Here is a 27497-nt window from a genome sequence, read left to right as displayed (position 1 = left end):
GCCTTGAGCCTGACCGTGCATTGAGCGTCTGTTCTCATCTCCATGCTGTGATTCAGGTCTATGTCTGCCTTGAGCCTGACCGGGCATTGAGCGTCTGCAGGAGAACGTTCGTCTCCACAGTTGTGGCTGTAAAGGATGCATTGATGATGCTCTGCGAGCTCAGAGCCCAGGGGAAATTCCTGGCTGCACTGTTGGCAAGTGATGCTGGTTTTCTGCTTCAAGTTCAAGTTTTATTCGCCTCAAAAACGTTCGTTCGAACGTATTACATGAGGGGGGGGGGGGGGGGGGGGTAGAAAAATACAAACAAATGCAATGATACAATGGAAATTAAAGAACTAACTAAGATTAAAAATTAACAACAAACAAAAACTAAATAACGTACTATACAGAATTTAGAACAAAGTTTACGCAAACCGGGCACAACAGAACTGGGGACACAGTGCGCAATTTATAGCAAACACAAGCAGACATGGCGCTGAAAACATATCATAGTACCAAAGCCGAAGATTTTTCGCGGAATATTATTTCGTTCTGTTCAGTGACTATGTCGTATGGGAAATACTTCCAATTTTTAATGGACAGAGCAAGAGGAGAGTATTTTTATCTATTAGTGCGACCGAATAAAGGTGCAATTTTTAAGGAATGATCATGACGCAAAGAAATGTATGAGGCAGGCTTAGAGTGAGTGAGCATGAATTATGGCATGTTGTAATAAAACTTATAAAAAGGAGTAAGGCGAACTATTGTCCGACGTGGTTCAAGAGAAGTTAAATTAGAAAGAACCTTTAGTTGGGAGACACTGGTTTTCGTAGTGTAGTTTCGATGAAACTACACTACGAAAACGGCAGGCATAGAATGCTTCTTGGTCGGTAGGGGTAGATTTTGGTGACCACTCTGTCTACCGTTATATACATTGGAAGGTGAAGACCTGCGAAGGTGATGAGCACGGTGTTGCTCCTTCTCATCCTGTGTGCTTATAGTATGGTGCGATCATGACTTTGGATACTGTTTTGTAGGCTGGCATCGTCTAGACTGTCCAGACCGTGAACAACCCCTCTGACCTGGTCTCTGCCCATGGCGAGGTAGGTCGATGTCGGTCTGTTGACGCCCGTCGATGTTAATCGAGGTTAGTCGTAGTAGTTTACTTTTCGCCGAAGGGCGGTTGATGTCGGCTGCTATCAGGTTAGGGCCTTCTCGTACTTTAAAAAAGGTCTCGAGCCTCTCATCCGGTGTGAATTGGGCGGCAAGCGTGATCGCTTGTCCGATCTTCGGATGTGACGTTTCCTTGAGGTTGAGGCCGTCCGTGGTTCTGATGACTACGGTGTCATAGTTTCGGTTTTTGAAGTGGTGCGGTAGCACGGTGATCCAGGGGTTTGGATTGCCGTCGTCGTCATTCGAGTATTGCTTCGCTGGCTCTGCCAGGGTGAGGTCTACTTGGTCGAGATGTAGGGTTGCTTCACATTCCATGTTGTTGAACTTCTGGGTGTTTTCGGGGCTCGAGCATCCCCTAAACCTTTTTGCGGAGTCGCAAAGACTTCGGAATCTATTCGTTAGCGAGAAAATCCGAGAGCCACAGAGAACAGCGACTCGGCTGTTCGGTAACTCCTTTTTCTTCCCTGAACTTGGAGAACCAGTCCGTCGCTTCAACCGATACTGATGTCCGCGGCGTGGGTTTCAGAACACGGCTTGGAGCCAATAGGTCGGCGCAGCGGCGCACATCTAGGGGCCGTCGGCGCAGTCTGGTTCTGTGGCGGCGAAAACAAAAGGCCCAACCGGAGTCCTGTTTGTCTTACTTCATACCCCCCTCCACACACACAAAAAAAATATATATATTTTCACGCCCCCCCCCCCCCCCCCCCCCCCCCCCCCCCTAAATGGAGTTCTTGATCCGCCCCTGCACGCTGCTCATTCCCGTTGTCTTCGAGGCGCTTTTGTTTTTCAGGGAAAAAGTGAAAAAGAATGAAGCCATCAACCTAATTGTGGTCGACACAAATGGACACGGGTGAAGTATGACGCCAAGTGCGCATACAAACCAGACTTTCCTGAATAGGCTGCAATAATGAAACATACGACCCTGAAACGAAGCGAGCATCTATTTGCAGTTCGTGATTCACGGACGCGTAGCATTGTTTCAGTGCTTACTTGTTGCACAGAGCTAACTATCATTAACGACGACGTCAAAACCTCCGAGCAAAAATCTAGGCTGTGATATGATTTTCTAAGATTTTCGGTGACGGTCAAAGCACAAAAACTTTACCCCAAAAATCTCACAGAAAAAAACACGAACTAACGGAGCCAAAAAATTGCACCCATCTTCTTTTCAGGGGCTTTCGAGCTTCCGCACGCAGAGGATGTCTATCGGGCGTAGATGTGTTTCGCCTCGGCCGCCAGAGCGAAAGTTTTTGGGTGCACGAGTGAGTGGGGTAATCCGGTTCATTTTACCCTTTTACCAGAAGCACACTTTAGGCACCACAGTATACAATGCTGGCCGGATCACCTTTTTGCTGCCTTGTTTTGCTGCGTTCGTAATTAAAGATCTGTAATCGATCGCGCGGTTCTGCATCTAATGATCCTTAATAAAGTTTGCAAGTAAGGTGCTGAAAGTAGTAATAAGAGACAAATGTTATATATAGATAAAGTCGTCCTTTCATTTAATTAATCATGTTTGTTGCCACGATATATAGTCAATCTCTGGCTGACATTCGGTTTGAGTTTTGCGAGCCAAATTACGATAGTCGCTATTTGTTACAGCATGTTAGGGTTAAGAAGTGCTCTCCACGAGGGGTTCATTTGAACCCTGGATAATCCGGCCCTGTATGGGGCAGGCACCCGTTACGCTGCAAGGTCGCTCTCCAAGGGACACCCGGCGAGAAAGTCGGCGATCTCGCCGACTCTCCCGCCGAGTGTCCAACGTAGAGCCCAGCCTGACAGTCCCAGTCAGGAACCAGGCGTTGGGACCCTCCGACGCCACTCGTGTTCGCTCCTACTTCTTGCCGGGACTTCTAGCGTCAACCGCAAGGATCGCGACATCCGACAGCATGACACTCCGGCTTTTGTGACGTCATTTGTTGCCGCTTCGGTACCAATTTCGATGCATGGCTGGAATTGGACGGTAAACGCATTAGTCGGACACGCGTCTCGGACACAATAGTGATATCAAACGAGTCAGCACTTTCAATAAATAAATACACGAACAAAATCGAGTGTTGTTGTTGAGGGTCTTTTTCGATCGAACCACGGTACAGGGCGGTGATCCGTTCGCTGATGAACTTGACGGTGCCGGAGGACAGCTTGGAAGAAGTGCTGGACTTCCTCAAGAACGCCATCTTGGACGCCATGTCGGCAGAAAACACGCGCCAGTCGGGAGCTCGCTCCAGCAGCCACCCCGAGGACGCTGCCGAACGCGCCTCCGGGGGTCCCGAAGCCGAAGGCACCGACGGCGAGATGAGCCTCCCTGCCCTGCTGCGCATGCTCGAGGAAGAGCTGGTCACTGACGCTGAAGACCTGTACCGCGTCCTGCCCGAGAACGTCATGGCGCGCTGCGAGCGTCAGTCACTCAGGTACGGAGTGCCATAAAGGTATTTTTTATAGAACGTACGACGTTCTTATGCAATTGCAGTACGTGGCACTTTCCCAGGCTTGCTCGAGATGGAATCATTCGATATATAATCTAAAAAAAAAAGATCCGTGTCAAGGCTGGCATCAGAGAGCATCCAAGCCTGGCATTGACAACCGTTTCTTATGCAATGATCTTAGTTAAAAATAAGACAGACTATAATTTCGTTTCGAGCAAGTCGAACCTGCAAGCAAGGCGTGAAGACCAATATGTCTCTGACCGGCAGTGATCGACTCACATTTATAAAATGCACTGCGGCGTTGAAAGCATGCTGTGAAAACGTTTGTTCAAGTTCGTGCCGATTGGGATAGTTCTTTTTAGAGTAATTGCTTTCTTTAGTATGTTTGCGGGACGAGGCGTAATACGCCAATAAAACCATACGTCCATGTAGAACGCCGCCACAATGGGTAACTGGAAAGTGCTGTCAGCCCTCGTGCAGCCAGCGAGAAAATATTAGGAATAATGAGGGCAACTACATGAGGTGATTCGGTCCACCATATTGACGGGCATGCGGCATGAGAAATCTTCCTAGCATTTTGGTGAACATCAAATGCATTAGCAGTAACATTGGCGCGCGAAGCTCGAAGTGTTTCTCACATGGGTGCGTAAAACAAAAGCGGGGGCGCATTTTTTCTTCTTTCTTTTTTTAAGTAGCGTTTTTGGTTTTGGTGAATCCTGGCCGATGAACAGGGCTAGATCTATTTTATTTTGATCACGACCTCAGGGTTTTGATTTCTGAAAGTGTGGTAACGTCGACGTTTTGACGACTGATTGGAATACCAAGGGGCAGGTCTGTAAATATACAAGCGCTGCACGTGCTCGCCCGGTCTGCAGGAAACAATCGAAGTAAATGCCTAAAATAAAACGACAAGCGCAAGGTGCAAAATGCCATTTGTCATTGGCGTAACAACCTAACTGCTGCAGGAGCCAGCACGAGCAGCGCGCCTGCCTAATTCGAACACAGCTTGGTTGTTTGTCCTCACACGCCCGGAAGATAACGCCCACAATTACTGTGGCCGATCGTCTCCTTCCTTGACGACCTTCTTCGTCTCCCAGTTTCACGTTGACATAACCGCGTCCGGGCACAAGCGCGTTTGAAAGACAAGTGACGTGGCGGTTGTCGATTTGCATCTGGGTTCCACTCATTGCTGCGGTATATCGAAGTTGGAGCTTTTAAACCTCTCGGTAAGCGGATATAAAAAATTATTCGACGATCAATGAGGTTCATTCGATGAAAATGTGTTAGCACTGGTTCTTTATCAGCCCTTTTTCGCCCCTTTCTAGTCATTTAGGGACTTTTGCCTTTCGTTTATCACCGTTTTCTTGTCGTTTATTACCCCTTTCTATTCGTTTATGAGCCCTTTGAAATTGTTTATGACCAGTTTTCAACCTTTTCTCACCCTCTTTTAATTTTTTTCTTCGCCTTCCGCCGCACGCTTCCGTCGCCTTGCCTGTGCGGCAACAGTCAAATGACGCTCACGTTCTTCCTCTGTCTCGGCCTGAAGTCGCCGACGCGTGGCCTTGGCTTTCTTCCATCGTCGCTCTTGGTTACGGTCAGCCATCTGACCCGTGGAAAGAAGCCCATCCACCGACGGAGCGACAACTCAGCTGGGCCGCATTCCGAAGCGGCGCAGCGCCTGCTCATCTCTGGCTCCGCGCGAGCTGTGCGACGCTCGTGTTCGTCTGAAGCACTGACGCCCTCTCTCTTTCTCTCCCTACCGCTGTGGTGAGACATAGAATCTTTGAACACGATACCCCCTCACCAATCCACTCTCCTTGCTACGCCACATGCACGGCGCTAGCAAACGGACGCACGGAGTGACACCGGCGGGCTTTCGTGAAAACGAGCGTTCTAATGCTAACGCATTAAACACTTGCAACCGAGTACGACCGGCTGAGACAAGACCGGATTTTAAGCCTCTTGTGACGGCTTAGGGCCTGCTCCGCAGCGGCGCATCCTGTCCTAAGCTGTAGCAAGAGGCTTAAAGACCGGTCTTGTCTCAGTCGGTCCTGCACGGTTGCAAGTGGGTGAACGGGCCTTTAACATCGCTTCTGCCGCCACGCTGATTCTCGAAGAAATCTGTCAGCATATCGCTCTGCGGTTAAATAAAGCAAAACATGGTGAATGCAGTCTCTCAGCATTTTCCGCGGGGTGAATATTCCCGGAACCTCTCTTCTCCCTGGCGCAAGCAGATCGGGTCACATAGCGTGTGCATGAAAGGCGTGCGCGCGATGCGCGGAAAACGGCAGAGTCATTTCGTTGCTGTGCATACACGTTGTGCACACGGGGGCGACGACGCCGTGCGCTTACGGCCCGATGACGTGGTAATACGACTGAGCGTCAAGAACGGCGTGGCCGGCCGAAGAACGGAATCGCAGTCCGTGTTCGTCCACAGGTCTCCAAAGACGGCGGGCTTCCAAATCGTCCAGAGCGCACACCTGCACGCCAACCGCGTGACGTAGCACCTGACAACGGGGCGAGGGCGTCCTTGGGCTTTTGACGGAGCGCCGCGAGGCGGCGTGTACGGGTAGGCCAAGGTGGGCTAATGTCTTGCGACGGGCCATCAACAGACTGTAGCCGCAAAGCGGCGTGAACAGGGGGACCGGGCTGGGTTGACACGCGGCCCGGGAAATAGGTTGGCATTTTAGGTCGCTCTCACTCACCCTCACAGCCACACTCACCTAAGCCCCTCACTCACCCCCTCACAACCACACTCACCTTTAGCCACTCACTCACCCTCATCCTCACAGTCACACTCACCTTCAGCCGTTCACTCACCCTCACTGAACCTCACGGTCCTCACGCACCTCACGCACTCACCGCCCTCACGGCCCTCACGCACTCATGGCCCTCACGCCCCTCACGCACTCACCGCCCTCACGGCCCTCACGCACGCAATTTCGCCCAGAAACTTGACGTCGCAACGCCAGCAACACGGGCCACCCGCGTTCACACGCAGCACCCAATTGTTTCAATTTGCCATCATCATCATGAAATTTCATTTTTCTTGCACTATTTAGACACACAATTACGCGCTATAAACGTGTTTTTATACATTTAAATCTCGTTGAGAATACTAATGCATCTTTCTGAAACAGTTTATTTCCTAAAGCGATCAATTTCAAACCAGAACCAAGTCTTTTGTTGTCGTCATCACCGGCACGAGGTATCACGTGAAAATATCGCGTCCCTGATTGGATGGAGCCTCTTCAAACGTTTTCGAACTGCTCCGAGTAGCTCGCTTGTTTCGAGCCGGACCCGATCTCAGCAATTTGTGTCGATCTAGGGCAAGCTAGGGAACAACCCGCCAGCAACAACAAAATTGATGAGAAAGTGACTCCGTCTGAACGCTCTCAAGAAAAAAAGGTGTAAAACGGTGTCTTTTGTCCCATATAATGCACCCCAAAACTTTAGTTCGACGTACAGCGCACTATAATCGAACAGACGGCCCCAATTTTACGAGGGGCTTCATAACGATACGATATAACTTTTTATATAGCTAAAGTACGTATCAAAGACCACATAAAGAAAACACCGAGTTTTTTTTTTACAGTAGGGCCAAGAAAACCCCGATTATTTTTTTTTGTAGTCGGTAAAACGTACATTAGCTATTTTAATAATTTGTACCACACGGCTATCAAGCCCCTCGTAAAATTTGGGGCCGTCTGTTGGACTATAGGGCTCAGTACGTCGAAATGAAGTTTTGGGGTGTATTATATGCGACGAAGGGTGTAACGATACACCCTTTTACACCCTTTTTTCTTGAGATTGAAGGGGGCCTCACGCACTCACCGCCCTCACGCCCCTCACACACTCATGGCCTTCGCACCCCTCACGCCCTCACGGCCCTCACACCCCTCACGCACTCATTCCACTCACACACTTACCGCCCTCATGCCCCTCACGCATTCTCGGTCCTCACACCCCTCACGCACTCACCGCCCTCACGGCCCTCATACCCCTCACGCATCATGGCCCTCACGCCGCTCACCGCCCTCACGCCCCTCACGCACTCAAGCCAACTCAAGGCCTTCACACCCCTCACGCCTCACGGCCCTCACGCAATCATGGTCCTCAGAGCCCTCACAGCCCTCACGACCCTCACTCGCCCTCACACTCATGAATTTTCCTGGTTCAGAAGCTCACTCACCCTCACCTCACCTCACATGTGAAGATGAGGGTGAGTAAAGGTGAGTGAGGGCCCTCATGAGTGAGGTTTGCCGAGGTATGCCGGGAATACACCCGCCGTCCCCAACTGCGCGGCGCCAAAATTGGCGAAGGGGGACGTCGCCGGCGATCTTCGGTTGCTAGGTGTTAGGTCATGGCGTCGCTCCATATAACCAGCCAGTCCAGTGCAATCTCCGTTGCTATGCGTCCTCTGTGGCGCCATCCCGATGGCGACGTTGCGAACTTTGAATACGTGTGCTTCAAAGAAGTTCGTGGTCAGCGCATGCACAAGCGTACTATAATGATAAGGCATTCAAACGCAACGTTACGCGATCATAATCCGTCGCGTGCTCGGTGAGAGTCGAAAATGCTCTCGAAATCCTCTCCGCTAGACCTTTTTCTGCAATGTCATCGGACGCGTGCCCGCTTAGTAGCAGACTCGCAAGACGGCGCCACGGTCGTCTGGTATGTTTCAGGACAAGCGAGCGGCACACGTCCTATATGAGTGCGCTTTACTCTGGTAAGTTATTGGTCAGAGGTCCCCGACCAACAAGATCATGTTTACATGCGCGGGAAGGGCCCACCAGACAAGGCCCACTAAAAAGAAAAACAAATCGAGATTTTTTTAATGAAGGTTAATCATGTTTTTTTTATTTAACTCGTATTTATTTTATCTAAATCAGATCATTTTGATTTAATTCAATGCAGCTACAAAATATTGATTCTTTACCATCACATGTATTTTCAACATGAGAAACTGAATATTCAATTCTTCCGAACGCTGATAACAATGCAGACGAAAGGATTATTGTAAATGTAAAGTACTGTTTTACATTCTAAGGAAAACAGCGCCGAAGAAAAACTCATCGGAGAAAAACTCACCGCAAAACTGGCGGATAAAGAAAAAAGCTCACCGATATTTCTTTCTTCTTTTTTTTTTCTTATGGAAGTTGTCGGATCATGGTAACATACATCAATTTATTGTCATTAAAATTCTTTAGTTCTGCAAAAAAGAAATTGTCAATTTTTTTTAATACTTGTGAAACTGATTGGATATCTTGCTCCCAAATGAACACTGTAAAACCCTTTATTTTCGCGGCCCCTATTTTTTGCGAATCGGACATGGAGTTCAAAATCGCGGCCACTAAATTTTGCGAATTCCAGTCGCCAGCTGCATTGTTCCAATTTTCACGTGCCATTAAATTTCGCAAATTTTTCAATTCGCGAAATTTGCAAAAATTAATGGCTCGCAAACTTAAAGGGGCACTGAAGTCGATTCTGAGATCGACCTTTTGTGGTGACAAGTCAATCTAGACGCTCTAAGCATCCCCCCCCCCCCCCCCCCCCCCCAAAAAAAAAAAAAAAAAAGAAAAAAAAAAAAACGAAACCGCAGCCGTGCGTAGCTCATTTCCTCGTTAAAAGCGGAAGAATTTTCTTCCGAGTGAAATGGTCGACGAAGGGCGCTTGGCGAGTTGCAAGCGATGGCTCAACCCGCTGAGAAAAAGAGGAGTCTTATCCAAATGCGTACCTATCAGACTCGTTACGAAACGAGGTATAATAAAATCATTCGAAAGCTGCGCGTATTTTAGGGCTTTCATTGGTCCTCACAGTGTAGTCCGCGAGAGAAAAGTCTCCGCATGTTTATCTATTGACCTGAGATGGAAGGAACTGGCACTTTCATTCGCGACAATATAGTACTTGACTGCTAACACATTCTAAAAGAAATATGATCAAAAACGATCTTTCTCATTGTTGACTTCAGTACCACTTTAAAGGATTTTACAGTAATTGCGGGCGAGTGTTTTCTGTGGTTTACTCTTCACGGACAGGCACGTTTTCTAGCCGTTCGGGCTGGTTTTTCCACACGTTGCTTTTGTGTGATAGTGCCCTTCTACGGACAACCGCCCATGACCTTCAGAGCTGCACACTGTTATCATTCTCACTCGTGACCTATATAAGAACTCGTATTCTGTAAGGTAGCGAATTGGGCGAGTTGGTAAGCGTTATACATGATGAAAACCGCTCAAACGACGAAGGCAGAGTGAAGACAACACGACAGGACGAAGTGTTCTCGCAACTAGAGCTTTATTAGTGAACAAAAAACAGAAAGAAAACAGCGTAGTCGACACTAATTACACCAACAAACACCGACTCATTTATCGGGCGGGGGAGAAAAGCTCACCGGAGAAAAGCTCTCCGCAAAACTGGCAGGTGCGGAGAAAAGCTCACCGGCCTTTGAGCGGATGCGGAGAAAAGCTCACCGATTTTTTTTTTATCTTAGCTGATTCTGCGTCAAACGCGGCAGTTTAACACAATTCGCATTCGTCACTTCATTTAAAACAATATGTCCTATTTTTTGTTATATTCTTAAAGTTCATTGGGCATATTTATTAATTCCTCGGAAATTAGTAATCACCCATTCTGTATATTACTGAAGCCGCAAGTATAAAATCAGAACATCGTACGCCGGTAAAAAAGACAACTCATTGACAGCTTGGCAGTGCGCCATCGCTATAGCTCTGTCAAATAAAGAGGTTTGTTCTTTGTGAGCTAATATGTGTGAACCGTTTCAGCTCCAAATATTATGTAGTGCCTAATAGATAGGTAGGTGTTTGTTGATGTAATCAGTGCCGGCTACGCTGTTTTCTTTCCGTTCATTTCACTAAAAAAACTTTAGTTGCGAGAACAGCTTCGTCGTGTCGTGTTTGTTGTCTTCAGTCCTTCGTCGTTGTTTGAGCGGTTTTCATCATTTAGAACGTTTACCAACTCGCCCTATTCGCTACCTTACAGAAGACTGTAGTTCTTATGTAGGTCACGAGTAACAACGGTGCCAGTGGGCAGCTCTGAAGGTCATGAGTGGTTTGCTGTAGAAGGGCACTGTCACACAAAGGCAACGTGTGGAAACACCAGCACGAGTGGCTAGAAAACGTGCATGTCCGTGGAAGAAACAAGCCTCGATATTCTACTGACTGTGTTATCCTGTTTTCAAAGGTTAACAGAAGCTTGAAAGAGAATTTCAGGCACCGCGTTGTTGCGCATGCATTTACGGATTTTCGGTGTTTACAGTTTTGATTTTTAGGTTTTAGGGAGACGTAAGTTTTCAAACTTTTTCCTGTTATTCAAGTTCATAAAATTTTCAGTTAGGCTTTAGTTGCCTAGAGAGTAAGCCACAGAAAACACTCGCCCGCCATTATTAATTTGAAAGCAATATACTTAATAAGCTTAGCAAATAATACAAAAAGTACATTTTATTTTTGACAAAACTGACGAATTTTAATGATAATAAATTGACATATGTTACGCATGATCCAACAGCCTCCATACAAAAAGAAGAAAAAAAAATCGATGAGCTTTTCTCCGCATACGCTCAATGGCTGGTAAGCTTTTCTCCGCATCCGTCGGTTTTGCGGTGAGCTTTTCTCCGGTGAGCTTATTTCCGGTGAGCTTTTCTGTCGTGAGCTTTTCTCCGGTGAGCTTTTCTCCGGGATTCCATTTATCAGGCACCAGACAAACTTTGCAGCTGAAACGGTTCACCCACCGCTGTTCATATTAGCTCGCAAAAAAAAAAAAAAAAAAAAAAAAAACTTTTTATCATGACAGAGCTCGACGGCGCACTGTGGAGCTACAAATAAATTGTTATCTTTTTTACGGGTATCCCATTGTCTGATTTTATACTCGTGGCGTCATTAATGTACGCAATGGGTGACTACTGATTTCTGAGGAAGTAGTAAATATGCCCAATTAACCTCAATAAGAGTACAAAAAAGAGGACAATTATTTTAAAGAAGTGATCGAATTCTAATTTTTAAATTGTCACGTGTGTCGCACAATTTTCTAAGCTAAGAAAAAATATAATTTTATGTGAGCTTTTCTCCGCCTCCGCTCAAGGGCCGGTGAGCTTTTCTCCGGTGAGTTTTTCTCCGCCACTCCGCAACGAAAGCACCCCGGAAGCCAGCGAGTTCGCCCTGAAGGCGGAGCTTCGAGTATACTGAGAGTGAACGGAGTCTAGCGATGATGCCTTGTCTTCTAGGCGGTGTTGGCGAGACGCGCTGAGAGGCAGCGCTGCATGAATTCACCGCAGTGATGTCGTTTCGAGGGTCACAGGACTTGCATGTTTCTATGTCAACGAGCTACATCAAAGTTTTCGAAGGAGGTCTATCGTAGTTTTGCTTTTCACAAAACCCAGTGGGTAGCCTCACTCGATCGTCCTAATATTACGCAACGATGTGAATTATGGATCGGCTCCGCGTAGTGGGACACAGTTGCGCCATGAGTGCGACCTGGTTTTGCTGTCTTAGGCTCCAGTCGATGAAGGCTTTACGAAATCCTTATTATCCGGGTAAGCTCTTCAACGTGCCTTTTTCGTAGTTTGTGAGAACTGCAAACGCTGCACACTGCTGCTGCTTTTTTTTTTTTTTGTTTATTTTGTGTATGTTTGTGTGTGCGTTCGTGTGTGTGTCAGCGTCAACGAGTTGCGGAAGCAGACGTCCCTCGCGCTGCGGAACCGCGTGCTCAGTTCCGTTTTCTTGGTTCCGTTTTCAAGAGAAACGAAGGTTAGAGATGAGCGTTTCCTTCGGACGGGGCCCCGGACTGAGCTTCCAGCATTAACCGGGCGAGGCCACCACTCGTTGCATCCCATCTCTCGACAGAGATTTGACTATGTTGAATGAACCTGAGACTGGGGTAGAGAAGAACCATCAAAACGTAGAAGGGACAGAAAATAGACGTCTCAATTGAGACGTCGTCCTGTCTATTTTCTGTTCCGTCTACGTCTTGACATCCGTCCCGTGCCGTCCATGACAAAATGCTGTATGAGGGGGAGGGGGAGAGGAGGCCCCAGCAAAGGGGGGCCCGGGCTTCATATCCCCCCCCCCCCCCCCCCCCGGGCTACTTGCCTGACATGGGGCTCTATGGCACTAGAAACCGAAAAGAGGCAAAAATGGGCTCCATTTTACCATTGAAATTTTCAGAAAATCACTTATAACTTTTGAATAAAATACCGGATCGGGCTGAAACTTTGGCATCTGGTTGTGACCTCTAGCGCTACCTTTGGGTGGAAAATGAGCGTTCGGCGATGCCTAGTTCATTTTTGCGGTAAAAAAACAAGACAAAAAAAAAACTGTAGATCTTTGTGCCTGCCCGTCCTTCAATTGACCGCTACATTGAATGGACAATTGAGTGTGAACTGAATTATTTATTTTATTTCTAGACGGCCTAAAAAAACATTTCTAAAGAGCTCGTTCGCACAGCGTCCGAAATGTGTTTCCATGTGGGTGCGCCTTTCGGAAGACAGCAGCTGACTTCTACTTTGCCATGTTCGCACTCCATTAATACAGAGCCTCGATATTTTGTGCAAGTATAATTGGCTTGAAAGCTCTACACAAAACAACTAACTTGAAAAGCCAACAATTTACTAGAAATGCTCTAAAGTGGCTCAGACCAGCTGCTGCCCTTGATAATGCGTGAGAGGCAAACGCTCTGTTAATCATATACGTAACCGTGAGGCTCAAGGCAGAAATACACCAAGGTGTGAAGCAAATGTAAAATTTATTGACCGAAAAAGAGAAGAAAAAAAAACTCAAGAAGGGGGGAACACAAGAAACCACAACCAGAGAAGAAAATAATTAAGACATCTCTTTTCCACAGGCGACAGGACAGATAATGTCACAATGAGGTGCGCAGAATGATTTAACTTCGCAATGTGCCATTGCAGTCACAATCTGCAGTCACAATGTATGACATCAGTACCGTTTAAAAAAGAAAAATTAATGTAACAAAAAGGGGAAAAGGGCGAAAAATTGCTTCGCCGCTCTCGTGGCAGGCTTTGCCAAAAAAAAAGGGGGGGGGGGGGGGGGGGGGGCGCTCTGTTGGCGCAGTTCCCCTTCTCCCTTTTTCGGCAAAGCCTGCCACGAGAGCGGCGGCCGCCAATGGATATCAGGAGCCGTTTTGTTCAGCCAATGGGAAAATAGGCACTTCTTGCGCGTTTTTTTTTTTTTTTTTTTTCTTTTTCGATTACTGACGTCGCCGGCTCCGCTCCATGGAATAGTTAATGCTTTCGCATTAAAAAATGAAAGACGCAGCTCTTGAGGAGGAAGAAAGGGGAGGGTATGCCCGTGTGACGTCACAAGGGACCTCGTAAATTCATTATGGGAAACGTCCCATAATGCAACGCTCGGTTACGCCGACGGCGACGCCCCTCAACCCATAAACGGATGTCTGAGTGATGTACGGCACAGCACAAACCTGCCGTGATTCCGTGAGAACATTTTTTTTTTTTTTTGTTTTACCAAGTGCGTAAAGCTAGGGCACGATTCACAGGGGCGTGTTTACCCAAGCCTCAGGTCCCCCACTCCTCTCTCAACCCTCTTGAATTAGGCAAGACGCACAAAGTTTGTTTCAAAAACAGCAGAATTGCGTTCGCTGAAACATCGCAAGTTGCGTTGATGAGACAAACACGGGAAGGCTTTTGATGAAACAAAGTGTCGATGGAACATCTCATGTCGACGAAACATCATGCGACGAACTGATTGCCATCGCTGTGCGTCTGCTTTCCTTCCAAGTGCGACCAAAATGCTGCAATTTACAGAAAGAGAGCAGCGAATGACAAGGCACAGAAAACTCTGGAGTTCCGCAAGTTCCACACTCGGGTTGAAATAATGCAATGCCATTCCTGATGTCGCAACAAAGATTTGTTCTTACTCCGTTTGTTCTTGCTTTATATTATATAGGATGACTACAGTGTTTCTAACCCTGTGAAGTGAACCGGAAAAAATTGAAGCCTGCACATAAAAAGCTCAAACTTTCACCGAATGTGCACTTCAGACGATCAGTTTTACCTTGTAAAATTTCAAGGCATAGTTCTCTTTCTGTGAAAAATCAGAGCAAAAAACTTTCTAAAGTCAACGGCGGGCATGTTTGCAGACGACGGTGTTAGAGACAATATGAAGTTGATGTGCCATCTCCCGATAGGGGCAGACAACAGATTGGGTCGTTCACTCACTGCGTCTTTCGGGAGATGGTGCCACAAGCTAATAGTATCGCCATAACTCTGTCGTCCGCGGACATGTCCACTGCTGACTTTTGCAAGTTTAATGGTCTAAGTTTTTCCAGGAAGAGAACTGCACCAAAAAATTTCACGAGGTAAAATTGACTACCTGAAAACACATTCGATGAATGTTTGAGCTTCCTGCCTGCAGGTGCCAAATTCGTTACACAGTGATTGTGACTGATTCACAATCACTGTGTAACGAACTGTGATTCGTTACACAGTGTCAAGAACACTGTACCCACGCTATGGATTCCAATGATTGATTATCACACTCTCTGCAGTACAGTAGTTGCAGAGGCTTTGTTAGTTAATTAGATAGAGTTTGCCACTTATGATTTTTTTCATTATATGTGGCTGCAAGTTTGCGAGAACACAACGCGTGAAAAATCTTACTACTGTGCGGAACTAACTTTATCGGTAAACGATTATTTAAGATGTTGTAGACTTTGATTCTTTGAATCATACGTTCACCGTGAACCCTCCCTTGAGTCACATTGTGAGTTTCGTCCTTTTGCTCTACAGTAAACTGGGCACCACTAGAGAAACTGGGAGGCATTACAAGGACACTAGGATAGGGCCAGCTTGAACTTGGGAGTCGAAACAACGTGAAAAACAAGGATAGAAGAAAACGACAGAGATAGAGATACCTTTCTTCTATCTTTGTTTTTCACGTTTTTTTTTTCGTCTCCCAAGTTCAAGCTGGCCCTATCCTAGTAATGCAGCAACTAGCTCAACTCAACTCAGGCATCACAAGTATCGCATAGAAACAGCACTCTTAATTTGTGGAAAACCTTTATTGCTTAGTATTCGATCTTCCGGCTAAATCATGTTGAGCAATCTAAAATTTATGGTAATGAACGCTTCTGAAATGAAGCTGACAGCTCCATTGGGTGCCATAGCAACAAAGAACTTTACAGAGTGACAACCTTTGTAGTTGAATAAATGCATCCTTCTCTGGTCGACAACTGTCTCTGTTTTGATCTCTATGCAGTATATTATATATTTACAGTTTGGATAATGATATCGAAAGCAGTTCGAAAGTAACTCCTCAAGCACCTCGCGGCCTGGCTGAAAAAATCCAGTTCTTTGTGGCAACACTTAGCAGTCCCAAAATTTTCTGCAACGTCCTCGATGCTGTTGTTAAGTGGACAGAAAACAAAGTGCCGAGGCTCACAAAAGAAATTCCGAACTTTAGCTTCATTAAGAACAAAAGTAACTTGTTCTTTACAGTGAGATCCCTGTCCCAAGCACGCAGGTTGGGCAGGATGGACAGCAGTAAAGCAAAAACATTAGCACTGACACTATACAAAGGTCGTAAAACAGTTCAGGCATGTCCTGCACAGTGTCGTACTCTGAAAACCATTACACCCTCCGGTCATTGCCTGAGTGCACACTCTTAAGGCTGGTTCACACTGCCCCATTTTCTTACGTTATGTTACGAAATATTACGTTGAAGTCACCGGGACCTCTGTGCTTCAAGCGAGGCTACCAGCTCAAGGAGAAAGCATGACACACGACATTTAAGACAGGAATGTTTCGGTGACTTATACGTAACGTGACTTAACGTAAGAAAATGGGGGCAGTGTGAATGAGCCTTTAGTCTCAACAGAAACTTGGCTGGCTTGGTCCTGGCAAGAGCTGTGGCTGACAAGAATAGACGCACAGCTGCGTTCCCCTCCCCCTTTGCGGCGCTCCGTGGTGGCGGCCATGATAAAGACGGAAACCAATGTTGCTATGGCTCTTCAAGTTAGAGTTGACGAGAAAGTCTAGCCGCATACGCGTCTTTTTAATGGCACCCGCCGCCTTCCGCTGCGCTGCGAGTGTTTCTTTTGTTGTTTTGGTTTTGTTTGGACCGAGAGAGCGCCGACCAATACTGGCAAAGGCACATTTCAAATTTCCCGCCGGTGTTTTGGTTGTGCAGGACGTGCGATGCTCCTCGCTGTCTTCGCTTTGCGTGCTCAAGTGTCGAAAACGTGCTAAAACTGTTTCTGTAATGTGAGTGAAAGACGGAAGAGTATTTTTGAAACCATCGCAGGTGTTCTAACGGCGACACGAGCGAGTGGATCCACTCAAAAGCGAAATTACAAGCTAGGATTCGTTCCCCGTCGACAGCAGCGCGTAGGTTTCGTTAATCCGCGTGGTAGTGGCGTTTCACCCTGTTTGCTGCAACATTGCATTATAATCATGCGACGAAGAGTTGGAATGTTCACGGTGTGGTGGTGTGGCCATGAGGCACTGGGTGATAGAAACGCCTCGGTTGTTGAGGTTCAAACTGTTCAGTTTCGTCAGCTGACGGCTCCTCAACTTCGCGGTTACTTATTCGAAAGTAAATCCTTTTTTTTAATTTGGTTTCACGATATGGAAGATTCCCGGCGCCTATAATGTGAGCAGTAAGTTCTCTTGCTTATGCCACCGTGTTTGGGTAATTGGACCTTGCAAACGCTTGGATGACTTTATCTAATAACCTTCGAGGTAATTTTTCTTTCCTTGCCTTGAAACTGGCCAATAATAAGATTTTTAACGATAATTAAAACATTTTAGAAGTACTGCATGATTGTTCATAGCTCGATCAAGAAATATGCTGCATTTATTTTTATGCCACCAAACTTTGCATTCTTGATCCCTTTCCGGCACTGTTCCTGGACCCAATGTGCATTTCTTGTTCAACATGCGAGTGAATAGACAAAGTATTGTGACATCAAGCAAGTGAGGTCTCTATATTTTATTCAGTGACGTCAGGCGAAGTGACGGAAAGCTTGCTTGCCGTGTTTTGAGACCTTTGTGTTACCCGTCCTTCGGTTTGCTTTTCTCTGATCGTGGGTTTATTGTAGGCCTCAAGTGTCACCTTTGGGAGAAAGTGATTTTGGGATTCAAGTAAATTATGCATTTTGATTCAAGAACTGAAGATACGCAGTCAAGGCGAGAATGCAAACAAGTTGTTTGAGAACAGACATTATAACCCTGGTCTGAAGTACAGGGAGGGACGGCACAAACAAAACTTGCATGAACACAGCTTTACAGCTTTGAAGCTTCGCCTCTGTGATGTCCCTCCCCATGCTTCAGTGTTACGATGCCAGACACTCATAGTTAATGCATGGGATGATTAATATTAAGCTGATCATGTTAATTCATCCACAAGCTCCGGGTCATGTCACTCTCACAACACCTTTGACCATCAATTGCTGAGATGACATCTTTGATGGGGAGCTCAGAAAATAATAATATATGGCAAGACCTTTAACACTACAAATATTAATGAAGGAAAAAAATAAACCGCCAATTAAAAGAATGTTTTGACAAAAATTAATGGCTCAAGGATTGAAACTCATCAGAATAATTTTATCAAGCGATAAAATCACATTTACTGGAGGGTTACAGTATTATAAGGAATACTTGAAACAAATTAGAATAAAACAAGTCCTACGTAGGTTATCAGCCAGCTGTGAGTCAATTAACGGGCGACTTCAACTCATCGGGCACACTAAATCAAAGTGCGGTTTACGCATCATTGTACCAACAGAGAGCCCATCATTTGAGACGACTATGCATGGAGAACAATGAGCTAGGCTCATCAACACACTAAACATATCCTTGGCACATTCCAACACTTTCCTTTTACCGGCGGGCTTCCAGATGAATAGGACCAACATCCTACGCCGATTGACTTCTTTGAAGCACCGATCCTAGCACCCAGGTACTGGCCATTGCTGATTTGCCGGAAACCTGAAATTGTAAATAGCATTCTCACGCGATAATATGATTGATTGGGGCGATAGGGGCCTTCTTTTGAAAATGAACATATATGTTTTTAAAACTGCTTAGCTACAATCCCTTGTTTGGCCTGGAAGTTGTGGCTATTGGCCGTGACTGCACGTTGTTGTTACAGTGACTGGATGGTTACACTGATTACTTGATTCTATAGCCAAAGAGAACTGGTTGGTCAGTCAGGTTGACTCAAAAAGTGTTAGTCGCGTAAATGAGGGACAAGGAAAGGTTTGAGGGAGCCTAGAAAACAACAGTGCATATTAGACGAAATGAACTCTGCTTTGCTGATTTCCGCCTGCTTCGAAGCTCTATCGGGTTTGAGCACATGACTGAAGCTTACTAAATGCTCTAGAACGTCTCGAACACGTTCAAATAAGCAATACGGGAACGACTGGGAGGTCTTTCAGCTGTCTGACATTTGCGCGAGTCATCGCGTGAATTTGGAGCATGCGCGAGCTGCTGTTTTGGAATGCGCCCAGGCTGACTCTCGGGTGGCAGCTGAGTGTCATGTCTACCGGCTTGCGTTTGTAGCTCAGCGTAATAAAGGCAGCCTACTCGTACTGGAAGCAGGCCAACGGGGAGGTCCTTGTTAGGTTCCACAAGCTCGAGTTTAGGTCTGCAAATACAAAAATAAAAGAAAAAAAATAAAAGAAAAACTTACCCACACGACGATTCTCGTGTGTTTCACGATATTCTTCTGATAAGCGTCAACGAGCGTTTTCAGTCGCACTTCGCAGAGAAGTCTAGCTGAAACGGTGATCTGACCGATGTAAACAAAACCACAAGCAAGCAGGTGTGCGTTATCACATCACGGGAAAAACCGAAACCAAACAAATGGGCTGAAAAGAAAGTGCATATTTCTCCAAACAGCACACTAAGTCTCAAGAATGTGCCCTTTGTCTCGTAGAAAATAAAGTTGTAAACGTATTTGACGCTTGCAAAATAGAATACAGTTTCGTTTCGTCATAATTAAAAAAACTAAAAGTCGTTTTTTTTTTTTTTTTTAAACTAACCAGATCTGCCTCACATCTAAGTGCTGTGCGACAACACACACGTCTTTATCATGTCCGCCCCCATGCTGCGCCGGTTCCACCCCCCCCTCCCCCTCCCCGCCCCCCCTCTCCAACACCCCCGTATTCTGTGGTGTAGCATGTTCCGCCATTGTGCAGTGTTTCAGATCTTTTAACAATGGGCGCGTAAATTACGAAAGAGGTAGATTTGGATTCTGCCACACCTATGGACAGTTCCCGCATACGTTGGCGGATCTAGCAGCTAAAGAGGAGAGCCGCTGCGCATGGCGCGCAGGGACGTGTTTTCGGCAGAGACAATGAGCCATTGGTTTGTATCGAAGGCTGCATTTTGCCGTGACTCTGGTGGCAGGCGTGACGATCGCCTACAGAGCGGGATATCAAGTAAAGCCCCTCCTGTCTGGGCGTCAAATGCGCCGCTGCACGAGCCTCGTGCATACCCGTGCATACTCGCGGGGCCCTTGGGAGCGCGGCGATGCATTCACTGAAATGAGCGGGAGGGTGGAGCACTCGCTCGTGGCACGTGTCTTGCACCTTCCCTCAGCGCTAAGAAACGCCAATTTTATCGAGATGCTTTAGTATGGACGGATGGACACGGCTGAACCCTTTAAATCGGGCGGCGGCTTGAGGCACCTAGCCAAAACTTCTCATTTAAATTAACTAATATCCGATGTAATTCAAGTTGACATCACCGCCACCCTGCGCTCCTACTGAGCGGGGGTGGGCGCGTTCAAGAGTGGAAAGCGGAAAGTCCGTCGGGCCAAGGTCGGGTGAAGAGTGCAATCGTCTGTCTTCTGAGACAGGAACGATACCAAAATTTTCTTTTTTTTTTTCTGGGGGGGGGGGGGGGGGGGGGAATGTGTAATGATACTATTCTCCCATTCGACGGAGTGGTTCTCTAAGTTCAGAGTACAAGTGTGCCAGCCGGGGTGCGACCTACCCTATTTTGAACCCTCGTTCTTGAGTACCGAGACTTCTACCACCTGGCAAGCGCGGTAGTCGGTTTTATTTCGGGGGGACGGGGGGGGGGGGGGGGGGGGGGGGTCGGAGTTGATCGGGGGTCTACCTATGTCAAATTGCCATGCGAGAAGGGGGAGGGGGGTCGACTTAGTTTGGGGGGGGGGGGGGGGGGGCGGCAGCTCCGTCGCCCCCCCCCCACCCTTGGATCCGCCCCTGTTCTGAGAAAGTAAGAACGGCGTCCCTTGCGGATGCCTCCAGTCGTTCTTTGCTTGAGCGTGCGCGCACGCGACTCAGGAGACACCGAAGCTCCACCGAAGGCGGGAAGGTCGCGCTGGACCGCGTAAATGATCCGTGCATTTCCACGCCGATCAAGCGCGGACACTGGACAGCTGAAGAAGCAATCTTCCGGTCTAACCGTGACCGCAAGAAAGTAGAACTTCTTCAAACGTTGAATAGCTTGCGCTACCTAGCGAGTGTTTTAGAGCGCAGCTCTTAGGGGCCCGTTGCCGGCTTGAACGGCGTCGGCGTCGCCGTCGGCGTAACCGCGAGGTCACGTGACCCCCCGAGGTCACGTGGCCCCCAGAAGTCACGTGACCCCCTTGAGGTCACGTGACCCCCTTGAGGTCACGTGACCCCCTTGAGGTCACGTGACCCCCTGAGGTCACCTGACCCCTTGAGGTCACGTGACCCCCAGAAGTCACGTGACCGCTTTGAGGTCACGTGACCCCCTAAGGTCACGTGACCCCTGAAGTCACGTGACTTCTGGGGATCACGTGACCCCTAAGGTCATGTGACCTTCAGGTCACGTGACCCCCGAGGTCACGTGAGCCCCTGAGGTCACGTGACCCCCTGAAGTCACGTGACCTCAAGGGGGTCACGTGACCTCAAGGAGTCACCTATCCCTCAGTACGCTTCCATCTTCCTCCTCAAGAGCTGCGCTCTAACCGGCGTTACAGGGAATTGTAAACGGCTTTCATTTTTTAACTGCGACAGTTAATAGGACGTTATGTGAACCCCCGCCGGCAGGTGGCTTGACGCTCACTGGGTGCCGGCCGTTTCAGCGCCCCTGGCGGTTCGGGCGGCGCAGAGAAGCCTGCTGGATCGTCTCAGGGCCTTCCTCGTCCGGGCCAATAGCCTCTGCGCCAGGGAGACCCGCCGCAGCCGTCAGCGCCTGGCGAGACGCGTCGCCTTCTGGTCCGCTGACCGACAAGCCAGGGGCCTGGCACCCAGGTCTGCACCATACGCCCTGCCTACCCGCCTTTTTTTTTTTTTTTCTTTCGGGGATTACGTTTTTGCGCCCATGCGTGTGCGCGCCCCAGATTTCGCGCGGGTGTGTGACACGTGGAGTGGAGAAAGTAACAAAATCGGAGAGGGTGAGCTTCACACATTTACACCCTTAGCTCTCTGGGCTCTCCACTGGTCTTTCGCCGTTCACTGCCCGAGATCGCATCAAGTAGAGCGGGGGGGGGGGGGGGGGGGGGGGGGGTATGCTGCCAGAGCTGGCACTCTCCCACGTGACTGGGACGCCTGGTACCCGGGGCCCAGGGACCTTCGGCTCCCCCCCCCCCCCCCCCCTTCCACCCCATCCCGTTAATAAGCCACTGCCTCTAATATTGCCTTTTAACCAGATGTATTCTCTGCAGCTTTCCCTTACCTTTTCTCAGACCTGTCCTTTCACTAGCTCTTGCAATCCGCCCCCTTTCCGCTCCCCTTCACAGCGATTGCATTCCACCCAAAACTAACCTGCCAAGTAGGGTGGTTCCTCCACATCTCCTAGATATGCGTCTCTGCCAGTCTATACACTGCAAAATTTTCATCATTTAATTGTTCCGCAATCTCTTCCCATTTTTATTCTACTTTTGCCCCTCCCCCCCCTCCCCTCCTTTGCATGTTTATAAATCCTATATTGAGCTGCTGCTTCTTCCTTCTGCGAGGCTTCCTCCCACGCCTTCCTATTTGTATATGAACCCTCAGCTACCAGAGGGCTATGCCGGCTCCTGAAGAGGCCCTTGCCCTAGAGCCCATCCTCCGCCCCACCCGCATCCCCGTCAGTTCTCCATAGTGGATGCCGTCTCGGCTGAAGGCAGGACTTACGTGATGTACTTCCCTGTTCACATTCATGACTTCATATCCGTTCTTAGAGCTCAGTATCTTGGTGGTCCTGTTAGCCTCTTGGACTGCCCCCTCTGTACGTGCTCCTTGGCCCCTGATCACCGGGACGGTGCACATGACAATGTGCACCATCGTGGAGGTTATGACGCCCACCTGCTTCGCACCCTCCTCTACGTGTGTGGTCAGGTCCCTTCTCCTTCTACCTAGGACGTCATTCAATCCAGCATGAAGTATCATAAGGTTTTTCTCCCCCTTGTTCACAGTCAATATTTCTACTGCTGTGTCCATCACCTCCTTCATCCTCCTGCCTGGGAGAGCTGCCACCCTTACCAGTGGTGTATCAACTCGTTTATGATTGCCAGACCCCCCCCCCCCCCCCCCCAGGGTTGCCCCCCGGTTGGTACGCCCATGACTCTTTCTCTTTTATCTCCCCCGACTTTGCTGGCCGCTGTTCACCTAGACACATTGGAGTTCCTACCACCCACACTATCTGCCCTTTCCCTTTTGTGTCTACTGCACCGCAGGTATGGTGGCTGTTGGAGTAGAGAGTTGCCGTTACACTACCGTACTGTACAGCGGTTCCGCTGTCTTTGCCGAAAAACTGTCGTCTACGTCCCCTGCCCTCGTCAACTGCTCCTCCCTCCGTGCCCCGTCTCTTCATCTCCTCCAGCTCCCATCCCATCCTTTCTAGCTCTTTTTCCACTGTTTCTCGACCTTTCTTCTCCTTCATTAGCCTCACCTCCAGTTGCCATTCCACTGCCTCATGTTTCCCTTCGTTGGACCCACCGATCTCTATGAGAATTGCTGGATCGCGCTTCCCCTCTCCGCGAATGCGGCCACCGGACGGACGGCCTAGGGTTACCACCTTGCTGCTAGCGAAATACGGGACACGCTGACAAGGCATGTCGCGAACCAGTCGAGGTTGGAGTTCGACCAGGTTCGACTTTTTCAAACTTGCGAAAAGTTCGACGAAGTTTCGACTCAGGTTCGACTGCTATGCGCATGCGCGACAGGCTGGCCACTTGGCTTCGGATGGGGTGGTGATGGCTAAGGGACGAATTAAGGGCAGCACTGATTGGTTATTTCAGTTAATACAGTACAACAAATCAAGTTATTAACTTCTTCAGCGATTAGAAATAGTTTCTTTTAATTGCAACTGTTCATAACATTAAAATAACCCTTTTCATATTTTTTTTTTTTACAAACCTAGACATGCTTGTATTAAGGTCTGGCCACACTGTCCACAAAGTCGAACCGGTCGAATCTGGTTAGAAGTTCGAAGGTTCGTCGAATCGGTTCGAAGCAGTCGAGCCCCGAAAGTTCGACCTAAAAAGCCGGTTTGACAAAAGTTCGCAACATTCCTAATGCTGACCGGGAAAGAGGGGGCGGGGGAGCGGGGAAGGGGAAAGGAAAAAATATAATTGCGGCGAAAAAAAAAATATATTTGAGGAAATATATCAACACGCACACCACGAATTGTGGCTCTGCTAGCGCAATTAATATCTTGTGTTGTCCGAAAGCATATAAAATCAAATCAAATTAAATCAAATAGTTTATTTTTCCATTCAACAAAGAATTAGGGGAGGCTGAAGAAAAAAAGTTAATCAATCAGCTTGACAGGGTCCTCGGCCATTCTACAAGCAGTGGCGGCGGCAATGGAAAAATATACACTAAATAGTTGGGAAGTAAAAGCCTTAGTGAAAATACGAAAGGGCGTGTCAGGAGCAATGGGTAGAAGTATTGAGAAACTGACTCGCGCTTTCATTTTTCTTACACAAAGTTCGACTTTCCCTAAAAAGCCTAAATTAAAAAAAAAAAGTCAGCCCAACATATTAAAACAAAATGTTGTTTACAGCGTAGATGCTTATTGCCTATTCAAATTTCAGAAATACGTAAAAAAAAAAAATAAACACGGGTCCGAGTGATCTACAATAAGATACACAGCAACAGCCAAGATCCGAGAGACGCGATGCGCTGCGAGGTGAACTACAGTTCATAATACAAATGGAGTGCGGCCAGCGCCACGCACATTCTTTGTTTTCTGTTTTTTCCATGGTTGTAAGAAGTTCCGTAATTATTAAAGGATGCGTTACGTATATTCACTAATCTCTACGACAATTGTTGGATCGCGCGTTCCCACTCCGCGAGTGCGGACACCGGACGGGCCATCTTGCATCTCGAAAAATCGCGTTTTTGGAGCGTTGCGGAGGCTGACGGCAGCGTGCTGAAGACAGATTTTCTAGTTGTTCGTCGTCATTCGCTGAAGTAGTTCTTTAAAACCCTGCGTAAGCCGTGAGACTTGCCGTTGATGCACGTGGAAATTTTTACGGAAGCGCAGTGCCGCAGGAAAAAAAGGCACAACTTGTCGAAAGCAAGTTTCGCCGGTCGCGCGGCAAGATCAAAGCTTCCTTGGCACGCCGAAGTGCTGTCTCTGTGCCTTCGCACGCTTGGATAACGATCAAGAATCGGCGCCGCGGCAAAGTTTGGAAGGTGTGTCGCGCGTAGATGTCTTTGCGTCATATATCGGTCATGGAGTTTTGGATTGTCCAGCTGTTCCGGCGAGTTGCTATCAATAAAGGGAGGGGGGGGGGGGGGGGGGGGCAATCTGTACGGTTGCACTTATGCACTATTAACCATGGCTATGTTCCAAATCCACTTTGATGGATCACATGGCAGCGCAAACAGAGAGTACGCTATGGAGTAAGGAGGGTTTTCAAAGCAAAACTACAAGACGGCGAGAATGAAAATTTTTGAAGCGCGGCCCATACGGTCGTGTGCAATCTGTTGACCAATCGCAGTTAGGGGAGCCGCGCTCAAACGCCAAGTGCCATAAATTAGATTGATAATGAGCCCGCACTGATCCGTGATAAGGAGCTGTTTTGCGCGGTATTCCGTAAACCGTCTAACGACAAAAAAAGACGTACCTCCCCCGCCCCCCTCTTTCGTCGCCACTGCACGCTGGATCAAGCTCGTTTCTGGACCGCGAGCGTAGCAAGCACAAATACAGTCGTCAGAGTAAAGTAAAACGCTGCTCCAGAGGCACATACGGCTTCACGTACATTGCACTCGCAAAACACATCCACACGGTATCGATTCTTGGTCGGTGTCCAAGCGTGCGAAGGCACAGAGACGCAGCACTGCGGTGTGCCAAGGAAGCTTTCATCACGCCGCGAGACCGCCGAAACTTGCTTTCGACGGGCCTTTTTCCCGCGGCGCTGCACTTTCGTAAAAATTTCCACGTGTTCTCAACGGCAAGTCTCACGGCTTACGCTGGGTTTGACAGACCTTCTTCGGCGAATGACGACGAACAAGTAGAAAACGTGTCTTCAGCACGCTATCGCCAGCCTCCGCAACGCTCCAAAAACGCGATTTTTCGAGATGCAAGATAGCCTTTCGGTGGCCGCACTCGCTCTGCAGCGACCAAGTGGGGATGCGCGATACAGCAATTGTCATAGAGGTCAGTGTATATCTACCTGCTGCAGTTAAGCTAACATAATTTTGACTTCCAGTGGGGATATAAATATATATTTAATGACAAATATGTTAATAAGTAGACGAAGGAAGAGACGAAGCTCTTCGACGGGCATCAAGGAGAATGCAGGGATTGGTGTTCCACGCGCCGCACGTGCTGGCCTCAGCAGTAGCAGCTTCTCTAAAGCAAAAACCTAAAACAAATGGCATCTTGCACGCGAGTTCGTCAACGCTTTATCCTTGTTATTTACTTGAAATCTTTTATACGGGGAAGGCGTGCGCGTGTGAAACACCGTTCCCTGCATTCTCCTTGCTGCTTGGGTAAGCAAATGGTCTATTGTCCTTTGATGACGCCTCGAGACTTGCGTTCGACAATTTGCCTTTTTCCTGCGGTGTTGCGCTCTCGTAAAACTTTCCACGTATTCTCGAAGGCAGCTACGACCGTGTACACAATGTTTAAAATAATTTGTTAGGCGAATGACGGCGAACGAGCAGAAAAGGTGTCTTCAGCAGGCTGCCGCCCAGTCTCCAATGCTCCAGATGGTCGACTCCCGGCACATGCAAGATTACCGTGCTGTAGCCGCATTCGCGGAACGGGGAAGCGCCTCCCAGAAAGCACGCGGAAAGTTTACGAAAACACGGGTGAAAGCCTCATTTTAAGATGAATACTTCACTAAATAGTCTCACACAGGGTACCCGTGTGCGTTCTTGTGGTGCCATCAGAGCTCCTATTGTCCATTTTATTTTCGTGTTTGTAGTTTTATCGAGCAAAACGATAAAGTTTCTTTTTTTTTTTTTCTTGTCTGACTTGGCAAATATTTTATTTACAGCTCGAGGTCATGCCTACTGATATATGAGCGACTCCAAGCAGAACTGCAGACCACACTGGACACAGAAGAGCAGCAGCTGAGGAAGAGGCTGGAAAATAGTTTGCGGGAGTTGCAGGATATCACGCGAAAAGAACTTGAGGAGGCAATGCGAACGAGATTGTAGGTATGCACGTCTACTTCGTTGGTCAATAAAAAAAAAAAAAAAACACATAACAAAATAAAAAACATGCGTCGGCCGGGAATCGAACCCGGGCCACCCGCGTGGCAGGCGAGTATTCTACCACTGAACCACCGACGCTTATATGCAAAAGAATAGCATTCTTATTATAATGCTAAGGGTCCAATTTTCTTGTAATTTCTTTTGTGATTTTGCTTTTATGTTTTGTAAAATGTTTGTGGATTTCATTTTTTTTTTATGTAACAAACACACTTTATTTGCTAAGTAAGAAAACATATTTCTTTGTTTTAACAAAATCTTAACCATTATCGCTGTCGAATG

At 47.8% G+C, this 27497-nt stretch overlaps 1 protein-coding gene and 1 non-coding gene across 2 annotated transcripts; one reads left to right on the top strand and one right to left on the bottom strand.

The window, feature by feature from the left end:
• Window positions 1-3264: 3264 nt before the first annotated feature.
• LOC121833304 lies at window positions 3265-27161 on the top strand. Its single transcript, XM_042286484.1, has 3 exons — window positions 3265-3560; window positions 21612-21815; window positions 26999-27161. Exons 1-3 carry the CDS (start codon window positions 3265-3267, stop codon window positions 27159-27161), a joined length of 663 nt encoding a protein of 220 aa, XP_042142418.1.
• Window positions 27162-27225: 64 nt separating this feature from the next.
• Window positions 27226-27296, bottom strand: Trnag-gcc. The gene has a single exon. It is a non-coding gene; the product is annotated as a tRNA-Gly (tRNA).
• Window positions 27297-27497: the final 201 nt, after the last annotated feature.

The sequence above is a fragment of the Ixodes scapularis genome, unplaced genomic scaffold (assembly GCF_016920785.2).
Source record: "Ixodes scapularis isolate PalLabHiFi unplaced genomic scaffold, ASM1692078v2 PGA_scaffold7__128_contigs__length_106722199, whole genome shotgun sequence".
Taxonomy (NCBI): domain Eukaryota; kingdom Metazoa; phylum Arthropoda; class Arachnida; order Ixodida; family Ixodidae; genus Ixodes; species Ixodes scapularis.
This window is presented reverse-complemented; position numbering and strand designations above follow the sequence as displayed.

What these genes read in the sequence shown, in the direction of transcription:
- LOC121833304 (XM_042286484.1), top strand. Translation starts at nt 3,265, where the DNA reads ATGAACTTGACGGTGCCGGAGGACAGCTTGGAAGAAGTGCTGGACTTC. An exon ending in TGCGAGCGTCAGTCACTCAG is followed by an intron (nt 3,561 to 21,611) that starts GTACGGAGTGCC and finishes CCCCGCCGGCAG; the next exon opens with GTGGCTTGACGCTCACTGGG. An exon ending in GCCAGGGGCCTGGCACCCAG is followed by an intron (nt 21,816 to 26,998) that starts GTCTGCACCATA and finishes TTTTATTTACAG; the next exon opens with CTCGAGGTCATGCCTACTGA.